This window comes from Gavialis gangeticus, unplaced genomic scaffold (assembly GCF_001723915.1).
Source record: "Gavialis gangeticus isolate Ggan-Ray unplaced genomic scaffold, GavGan_comp1, whole genome shotgun sequence".
NCBI lineage: Eukaryota > Metazoa > Chordata > Crocodylia > Gavialidae > Gavialis > Gavialis gangeticus.
The window spans coordinates 82,093,343-82,103,278 of NW_017729031.1; the positions used below are offsets into that span (position 1 = coordinate 82,093,343).

General features: G+C 47.8%; 1 protein-coding gene across 2 annotated transcripts in view; it reads left to right on the plus strand.

Moving 5' to 3' along the window:
- The window catches only part of LOC109301888 (aldehyde oxidase-like), a 74,919-nt gene that overhangs the window by 61,256 nt on the left and 3,727 nt on the right, over window positions 1-9,936 (plus strand). For both annotated transcript variants that reach the window (XM_019523188.1, XM_019523189.1), the window contains exons 30-31: window positions 5,093-5,145; window positions 7,870-7,984. In XM_019523188.1, the coding sequence (XP_019378733.1) occupies window positions 5,093-5,145; window positions 7,870-7,984 (168 nt within the window). The remainder of the gene's footprint in view (window positions 1-5,092; window positions 5,146-7,869; window positions 7,985-9,936) is intronic.

Sequence of the window (9,936 nt, forward strand, 5' to 3'; positions counted from 1 at the left end):
CCCCCCCCCCCGAGGCCAATGCCCCGGCAAAATAAGGCAGTTTGTCAATTGGTAATGCTAAAGTTATTTTTTTCCGGACTACAGCGTAGAGTGGCCCTCAGCTTACACAATAAGTCCCGTCCTAACAAATTCATAGGAGTATGGGCAGACAACAAAAAGGAATGTTCACATGACAAGGGTCCCACTTGGACTCGAGTAGGGGCACTCCTGCTAGTTTTGAACAATTCCCCCCCCACTCCCATCACATTCTCAGTTCCTTCTTTAATTAGACCTGCACACTCAGGAGTTGTAGATAACATAGACATAGTAGCACTGGTGTCAATTAAACAATCATATCATTGCTCTCCTACCTGAATTGAGGCAACAGGGTCGCTCTTATTGCAATTTATAGTTAACACAGGGCAGGCTGGGTGAAGGTGGTCGGTCGGGTCATTGAGTCCTTCTTTCCTGTGAGTAGTTTTTGACACCGGCTCCTCACGTCACTGGTCCAGAGGGGGCCCCCGTTCTCAGATGGCTCCGATGTTCATCCCCTTCCTCTGGGGACACTCATTTGAAGTGTCCAGGTTGTTTACAGTAGTAACATACTTCGCCAGCCCTTTGAACTGTGGACGACCCTTCGCCCTGGTTTCTCTGACCTAATCCCTTTTGTTGAAACCCTCCCTGGCCCCTTCCTCTGTTCCATTCTCTTCCTGACATGCTGTGCATATTTCCCTCAACCATTGCAGCTACTAGTTTAAAATCTTCCTTTCTCCCCTTCTTTCTTTCCCTCTCCTTTCTCCCATCCAACACATAGCTTGCTATATTTCTTATCTCTAACATACTCTTCCTTTCCCACCCTGGAGTATACTTGCAGAAATGCTTCTTGATATCGGGAGCACTCTGGTTTACAAAGGCTGATACCAGAGAAGGCACATGCTCGGGTTTATCTACATCGAGACAAACGTATGTCTTGGCTGCCTCACGCAAACGGGTAAAGAAGGAATCTGGATGCTTTTCCTGTCGTTCTTCTTGGGTCCCTGTTTGCATGCATGGAATTTTCCCCAATTCACGGGCTTTTTACTCGCTTCATCAAAGCCTGCTAGTAAATCATTCCGGGCTTCCCTCAGGGATGCCCTTCCCCTGGGGGTGTTGTAATCCCAATTAGGTTCATTAGAAGGCCAAGGATCTCTGTTTGCTGCTGAGGCAACAGCCTTGGCGCAGTCTAAAACTTTAGCCCGCTCGTCTGGGGTCAGCAGGGTATCCATGAGTTCCTGCATGTCTGACCAAGAAGGGTCATAAGTATGGACTATACGCCGAATAGTCCGTCCTACTTCATCAGGTTTTTCCCGAAAAGAAGGGGTCTGTTGTTGCAAAATGAGGAGGTCCCCTCAGGTGAAAGGCACATGAATTAGAGTAGGGCGAACCTGGAAGCTGCCCCCTTCATCCACAAACGGGACCGGGTAGGTTCACAAAGGAGTCTGAACCATTGCATTCAAGTGCTTCTTCCCCTGGCTGGATGGAAATGCCTTCCCCACAGGACCTCGGCTCCAGGTCCAGACTGGAGAAAAGCCTCTGGAGGCAGGGAGCCCGGAGCTCGGAGCCAGTGCTGACGCCACGGGGGAGCTGCAGCGCTCTCATCAGGGGGCAGGGGTTGACCGGGGACAGGGAGAGCAGGGTAGAGAGGCTCAGGTCCGTCTTCAGACTCCACAGAGACTGAAATCAGAGGATCATAAGGAGGCGGAGTGGTAGAGTAAAGAACCGGTTTTGGGGCTTTTTCGGCCAATTCAGCCCACAGGTACCAATAATCCATCTGTTTGTCGGGGACGGACCCCAAGGTCACGGTGGGCCAGGGTACGGATCGGATCAGGCGGGATTAACAGCGAGGGGTCAGAGCGGTTCGGGACACGTGCAGTTTCAAACAGATCAGATTTTATTTACTTACGCCACTGATGGTGATGTAGCGTAGGCGGAAAGCTTGCTTGTTCAGTTACAGTGATATAACGAAAAGGGGGTCTGTTGGTTCACGAGGTTCCTGAGCCAAGCCCTTGCTTTCTAGCCCGGAGGCTAGGTGCGGCTGCCTGACTCAATAGTCCCAGAACTGGTTGACAGCTCATACAAAGGGAACAACAGTAACTCATTTTTGGTCTGAGAAGAACAGTCGACAAGAAGAACGAAGAGGAACCGGAGGTGAAGTCGGGTCGGTAACGGCAATGTTGAGGATAAAGCTGTATATGAAGTCGATGTCGGAGCAAGGTTCAGTAACGGTCAATCAACACAAAGACAAAGGTCGGTCAAGCGAAGATAGGCTATAAAGCCACAGCGCGGAGAGACTAGCGGACCTCTGGCAGGCGAACCAGGGCTCTAGACCTAAGAGGCTCTCCTGAGAGGCAGTCTCTGCAGTAGCAGTCTCTGCTCTCAGGTTGGGTCTGGTCTCCTTCTGGGCGGAAACTTACAAGCCTTTTATATGGTTTTAGGTGGCCAATCAAGTGATTCTCCTCGTGGAACCTTCTGGTCAGATTACCTCATTCTTCAGGCAGAACTAGGCATGCACATGGTAACAAGATAAGTTACCTCATGGCTCAGCCATGATTGACAAGCCAGAGGTCGCACAGGGGACACGTGCTGGGCATGCTTGTCAGCTCTCTGGGGTTCTCCATTGCTTGTCTGTGCATGTCAGTACTTAACCCTGTGTTAACCAGCACTGTTATCAAATTTGGTTCTGACACTGTTGAGGTTTTAAAGCTACCAATTCCATTCGAAGGAATGCCAAACGAGACTGATCAAATGAGCCAAATTTCGGCCACCGTTTATCTGGAGCACCTTATTGAGTTAAGACAGGCCACTCCTGTGTACACAAAATATAAGCACGCTTCCTGCCCGTGCCAGACTGCACCGGCAGATTCCCTTCTCCCTAAACCTGGAGAAGCCTCCCTAAAGGAGATCCCAGTGGGACGTTTGAAGCCGATTGTCCCATCCTCCCGAGACTTAAGCACTCTGGTCTATAAATTCCCGGGAACAGCTACCCCTCACGGCGCGCCCCACTTACCCGACGCCCGGACCAAGCCCTCTAAATGGTGACAAACTCACCTATGCTGGCTGGGAAGGTTGGTCCGAAAGATGAGCAGCCAGGTCAGCACACAAGGGGTCCCATCTGGGTCACCAAATTGTTGAGGAGTTCGTGACCCCTTGCGAAGCTGTTCCCAAAGACACAGAGTTGCTGTCAGTCTCAAATTTTATTCAGCATGCTGGGTACCCTGAGCAAGCTCAGAGGCCCTGAATAAAACTGTTAGAGGCGATTTATAGTTTACAGACAAGATGCGCGCGCAGGTGGGAATTTTCCACTGTGAAAGAAAACAAGATATCAGGTCAGTGTGAGAAAACTCTTAACTGTTTCAAACTGGTTTTTGGCTGCATGCTAACTAATAGGGAGGAGGGCTATATATCCTTGATTGTTTCAGACTTCAAGGCGACTAGGCCTGTGTCCTTGAAGTGCTGAGTCTGCTTTATAGTTAACTTCTACACTATTATTTATGGTCTTGTTAGTAAATTTCTACAGCGACAGGGCCCAGGAGGGGCTACAGGTCCCTGGGGCCACTGCTGGGAGCTGCAGTTAAGTAGGCTGGAGCCTAGAAGCCAAGTCCAGTATTGTGGGCCTGTGCTCAAAGGGCCCAGTGGGAGCAAGAGTGGAGGGCACTGATAAGGCTGAGCCCCCTACAGTAGAGTGTGATGATGCAGTAACATCTTCGAGGCTTGGTGTAAGGTTGGAACAGACCCACACAATTAGCCCTTAAGGCTACAGACACCTTGAAGAGGCACGGTCAGGCCGAGAAAGCCTATTGAGCCTGATGGCATAGTTGAGACTAGTGGGGTGCAGGGAACTCTGTTAGAGATTTAGCAGGACTGGGGCTCACTCTAAGACCCATAGGAAGCCTCCCTTATTCAATCTTTAACAAGATCAAGGCATGGCAGGTGAGTGTTGAGTCTTTGAGGAGCTGAGCTACCTCAGGTTCATTTGGATCTGGACTTATGAGGTGAAGGAGGCATGTACGCATAACGGTTTGAACAGAGAATGAATTTATTGACTTATGTCCCTTGGTTGACAGAGACACAGGTTGTATTTGAACTTGACAACACAACGTAATGGTTACAATGGCTTGCAAGCTGAAACGATCGATAGCGGGGTGGGATTTTATGTCGGGGGAGCGGTGGCGGGAGACAGCGGCGAACGGAAAGAGGAACAGTTGATCAGGCCGGTGCATACAACTTAACAGTCAGTTGTCCCTGTCAGTTCTCAAAGCTTCTCCCCGAGCCTCGATGGGAGGAGGCCTTTATACAGGGAGTGACGTGGTTTAGCCAATCATGTTTGGCCGTTCAGCCCTTATGTCATTACCTTATTTGGCACAGACGCACTTACTGAGGCAAGTGCCTCTCTGAGGTGACTGTTGCTATGAGGTTACTATGGGGGTCAGGGAGGTGCATGAGGCACAGAGCCAGCTTTTCAGCATGTCAGTGAGCAATTGAGGGAGGGCAGTATTAGAGGCAGAGCCAAACAGGACCCTCATGGCCACCAGCAGGCATCATGACCAACCCTGGGGCTTGGACCTGTCACAGCTAATCCCACATGTATTGAGTCAAGGGTAAATAAACTTGCCCAAGATGGAGCTATGCCTCCTCCTTTTAAGGCAGCATAAAACAAGAACAGGGAACTATGCCTGAGTGTATATGTTGGATGACATTTAGAGCTGGTGGTGATTTACATGGCTGATTAACTCTAGGACCATGAAAACACAGGTGCTGAGGAAAATTTAAAGAAAGAATCCTTTGTAGGTGTTTCTTCTTCAGAGGTCAGTAAGTATTTTACCAAGGAAATATATTGAAAGGTTTAGTCATCCCCTGAAGAATTATTGTATTTAATGATTGAGTCTCTAAAATATATCTGTATATATTTTGATCTTAATTTTAATGCAGGGTCTTATCTCTGTCTTTGCCATGAGTGTGTTTCCAGTGTCCATGTTGGAAATTAGTGAAACATGACCAGCACTTGCTGATTAAACTATTATGATTTTTCACCAGGATTTTCATTTTACCTTCTAATAAAAACTCTCTCCTATAGGTTACAGAAGCTTTTCACCAAAGCATTAGTCTTTCAGCTACTGGTTTTTTCAGGTAAATTTTCTTTTTTTCCCTTAAAATGTTAGTGACTGTGGCAAAGTAGGTATCCCTGCTAGCCGCAGCTAGCCCCCCACCTGCATCTGGGCATGCCACCTGCCTGTCTCGCCTGCCACGCCTTGTTGGAATAATAATATGCTGTTAAATAAGGCAGGAGGCTGCCCATTACTGCACCCCCATATTTGGGGGTGTTTGCAGCTCCATACCTCCCCTACACCACGGCCCAAGCCTCGCAGATGGCATCCCTGGTCTACAGCCAGAGCATGCTTAGGCCACACCGTCAGGCCTGTCACACACACAATCATACCACCCACCTCTCACTTGGGCCTCACTCACCCCACCTTCTCTCACAGAGTCCTTTCTCGAGTCAACAATTTATGACGCCTTGCTTCCTCTTAGAGTGGACACCCTTTGGCCATAGGCTTAGCTAGTCCATTCCTTGGGTGGCAGACGTACCATCTGTTGGGTATCTCCCGCGACCCTTACCGGGGTAGTGGCCAGCTAATTACCCGACCAGGTCTATGCACACTCGGGCCCCTTTTGGGGCAATACTCAGGGTCTGTATGTGTACTGGGCCCTCAGCTTTCTATTTCTTCTCCCCCTCTGCACAGGGCTCCACAACGCCCCCTCTGCTTGGGGTCTCGGGGCTTCCCTCCTTAGGTGGGTTCAGGTGGCCGTAGCCATGCCTGGTGCCCTCTACCTCCGTTGTCACCTGACCCACCCAAAGGTGGGAGCTGGGGTTAATGTACCCCAACCTGCCTTTCACTGGGGTGGTAACTGGCCTGGCATTTCCTGCACCCCTTCTCCAGCATGCAGCTGGGTTGGGTAGAAGCTATGCCCATGTGGCCTGAGGCAGCATGCAAGAAGATAGTGTGGCACCAGCTCAGCCCCACCACATGTCAGGGACTATGGGCAGGGGAGGGGGAGCAGGGTAAAGGGGGCCATGGGTTATCTGGGCCTGATCATGTTGGTGCTGTGCCATGTTCCCCGCTTCTCCCTGTATCTTCCTCCCCTGCCCTGAATCCCTGGCACATGGCCAGCCTAGGCCAGGCCAGTGCTGTGCTGTATTTCTGCACACAGCTTTGGGCCATGTGCATGCAGCTGGCATTGCTCCTGCCCAACCCAGTCATGTGCTGGGGACTTGGGGTTGGATAGGAGCCACACCAAGGTTGGGCAGGAGCCACATCAGCTGCTCCAACTGTATCCATGTGGTACAGCCCAAAGTAGCACACAAAAACACAGCATGGCACCATGTTAGTGATGCCCATGCCTCTACCAGGACCTGGCCTGGCAGAGCCTGGATAACCTGCAGCTCTTGGCCCTCCTCCTGTACCCCCTCCCCTACCAGTGGGGTGAGCCTTACCTGAGGTTCGACTTGCTGGGGGTTGAGCTGTCTGGTCTATGAAGAGCTGCAAGGGTCAAACTGAGTGCAGACAGCCTCACTGAGCAGAAGCCTGACCACAAGCTAAGTGCCCCCTGCCTTGGAATGTACACTGGGAGCTGCGTGGTGGGGCAAGGGAGTGGCTACCACTGCTGCAGCCAGCTATGGCATGGGGAAGGGAAAAGGTGAGAGGCACCAAAAGCCAAGGCAGCCACAGGCTGGATATAGTTCTCCTTCAGGGGAGCAGCCACAGGCTCGATTGAATCATTTCGTGGTCCAGATCCAGCCTGCAGGCCATATTTTTGCCCACTTCTGTCTTAGATGGTCATCACAGGGGCACACCACTTCAAAGACAAATAGACAGACCAATAGAAGACAAATACAAACCAAATACATTCTCTTTGTATTTCTAGAAACTCAGGTTGGTATTTTGTAGGCCTGTGTCCCTGGGACAAGGGCTCCACACAATGTATTAATGAAAATAAATTTTGGAATAACGAATTGTTTGTAATTGTTTGAGAATTGTTAAAGTTCTATGTATGTGGCACTTTACATGTGTGTTAAGGAAGGTGTTGTAGTTCTGCCTGAACTCCTCCTTTCTGGATACTCATGAGACGGATATGTTTGGACCTATATCCTGGACCCATTAACTTCTAAGCTCTTGGGGCCTAGGCAAGCTCCAGCCACACTTTCTAGCACTGGTCTATTAGACACATTTCCCAATCATAGGCCCCACAGTCCAACTGCCTTGGATCACCAGACCCAATGTAAAATAAAGAGAATCAAGGCATACTACAAAACACTGCAGTAAATCAAATGCACACTCTCAAGATTTTCATTCTTGTTGATATCTCCTTTTCTAATTTAACTTTTTAAAGTTGTGTGACAATAAAAACAAGTTAGACCCACTAACTTTTTAGAGAACCAATCATTCCTTTCTTTGCAAATAGAGCACAAGACATAGATTTAGCAAAATAGGCAGTCAAAAGATTCCCATTCCTCAGACCATGTTCCATTGTGTTCTCTAAACCTCCCAGAGTTTGTTTTCTAAAAAGACAGTTCTAACCTTGTATCATTGTTCTACAACTCTCATTCCTTCACGTTCAGATAGAGTAAAAATGGTACTCTCCTAGTCTGCAACCATCCCATTGTTCTGAAATCTTCCCATTTGAATAGAAGGCCATGTAAGTTAATGACACTCCAATGTTGATTTATAATGACTTATTACTTTACACAGAGGCATTCAATATTGCAATTTCATAAAATCAACTAGAATCCATAATTTCATGTGGAGCAAGTTCCTCAAACTGTCATAAAAAGATTTTTTTTCCCTTCAACAGAGGCTATGATACAAACATGAACTGGGACAAAGGAGAAGGTCGACCATTTGAATATTTTGTTTATGGAGCTGCTTGTTCTGAGGTCGAAATTGACTGTCTAACAGGAGATCATAAGGTAAGAATAGCACTATTAAGCCTCATAAAAGCCCTTTAAAGTAGCAAAGTATTTTTTGTCCATTTATATTTATAGAAACTGAGGCAGAGAGAAGTTTTAAGTTCCTTGCTAATCTTCATATAAGAAGTCTTGATTCAAAACTAGTATAGAATGCAACTGTCCTGATTCCCATTCTCCCATCTTTATCACTAAACTATGCTTTCTCTTAAAGCAGAGCAAATAGCTTGTTGTTTTGTGAATTTACAATATTGTTCAAAGTGTTTATATACATTTAGCATCATAGTATTTGAAATAGCATCCCGCAACATGTACTCAAAGGTTTGTGTGCTTGCTTTAAGGATAAAAATTAAGTTTACATACATTTCACATGTGCTAGTACTGCAGAATGAACAAAACTCTTGGCGTACACAGAGGATTGTTCTGGCTCATTCATCATTAATGGACTTACTAACTGAAAACTTGATCCTAAAAATGCTTGCTTATGCATAATTCCAGTGACTTCAGTCAGGCTACTTTCTTGTAACAACTGAACCAAATTCTGTCCTAAGTTTTATTGATTTTTAACACCATTGGTTTTTTTTTTTGTTACCTTCATAATCTGTTGATAATGATGATATATTAGACCAGGGCCATTTATCCCATGGACTGCTGCAGCAGGAGCCACACACCACAGAAGCAGCACTAACTAGGGCCCTGGGCCCTCCAGGCTGCACACCCCATGTGTACACGTGTGGGTGGGTGCTACCCCTCTTCCTCCTCACTGTATTATGCATTTGGGTAGGTGCTCTTACCATATGCATACACAGCCACTCCCCCATGAAGCGTGGTACCCTGCCTCACCTTTAGCTCCCTGCAGCTTCTCCTATGGTAATGTGCTGCAGAACCATTCCAGGCTTCTGGCACTGCCGGATTGTACCATGTTGGGCCAGGTATACAGCAGAAGCCAGAAGAGAGAGGCAGAGCCCAGGGGCCCTGGCTGCTACTGGAGGAAGAGCAACAGGGGCAACAGCAGCCAGGTGGGAGCCCAGGGGTCTGAATGTTTATCCTTTGCAGGCCTCATATGGCCCATGGGCCACCAGCTGGAGTGGACAGCCCTCTATTAGCTAAAAAGGACCGGACATGACATTCATATTACTGAGTGAATTTGCAGGGCTGGCAATTATTAAAAAAAATGTTAACTGAGCAATATTGTATAGATACCATTAACATGAGGTAAACTTGAAAATCTGAAGTCATATTTGTAGTCAGTCTGTTGAGATCCAGTAACATTTCATTAGTTCCCTGAAGCTGATGTGTGGAATGAAACATCATCCTAAAACTGGTAATTCTTCTAGTCTTCAAATAGCTGCACATATATTCCCTAAATGTACAGAAATATGAATGTACTGTCTTACCATGAAACTTATTTACTTAATCCACCATGAAAAAAATCTAATGCAACAAAGTATGAAATCCAACAGAATGTAAGTATCTGAAAGATGACCAAGTTAATAGGGGTGTGTGAAATGGGCTGTATTCAATTCGGATTCAGATTTGGCTTGAACTGGGGGTAGTGATTCAATTTGTTGATTCGGATCACTGTTCCCGATTTTGATTCGGCCGAATCCAAATCTGAAGATTTGATGCTGATTTGGAGAAACAGTGATTCAGCCATAGACACAGCTTTAAATGTTTTTTCTACATACCTCGAGGTACCATGGGGGCTTGTGAACACTGCAGTGCTGGGTCAGATGGAGCATCCTACAGGAGCTCAGGGGGTCCTCCGCATGCTCAGCGATGAACCCAGAAGTGGACTGGAAATACTTCTGGTCCACTTCTGGGTCTGCCGGGGAGCATGTTGCGGGGGGGGCCCTCATGCCCCACAGCTCAGTGATCAGCAGTGGGTGAACCCTGGGTGCCCCCTTAGACCTAGGAGGCACCAGTCGCTGAGCCAGGCTGGGCGCGGGGGGGGG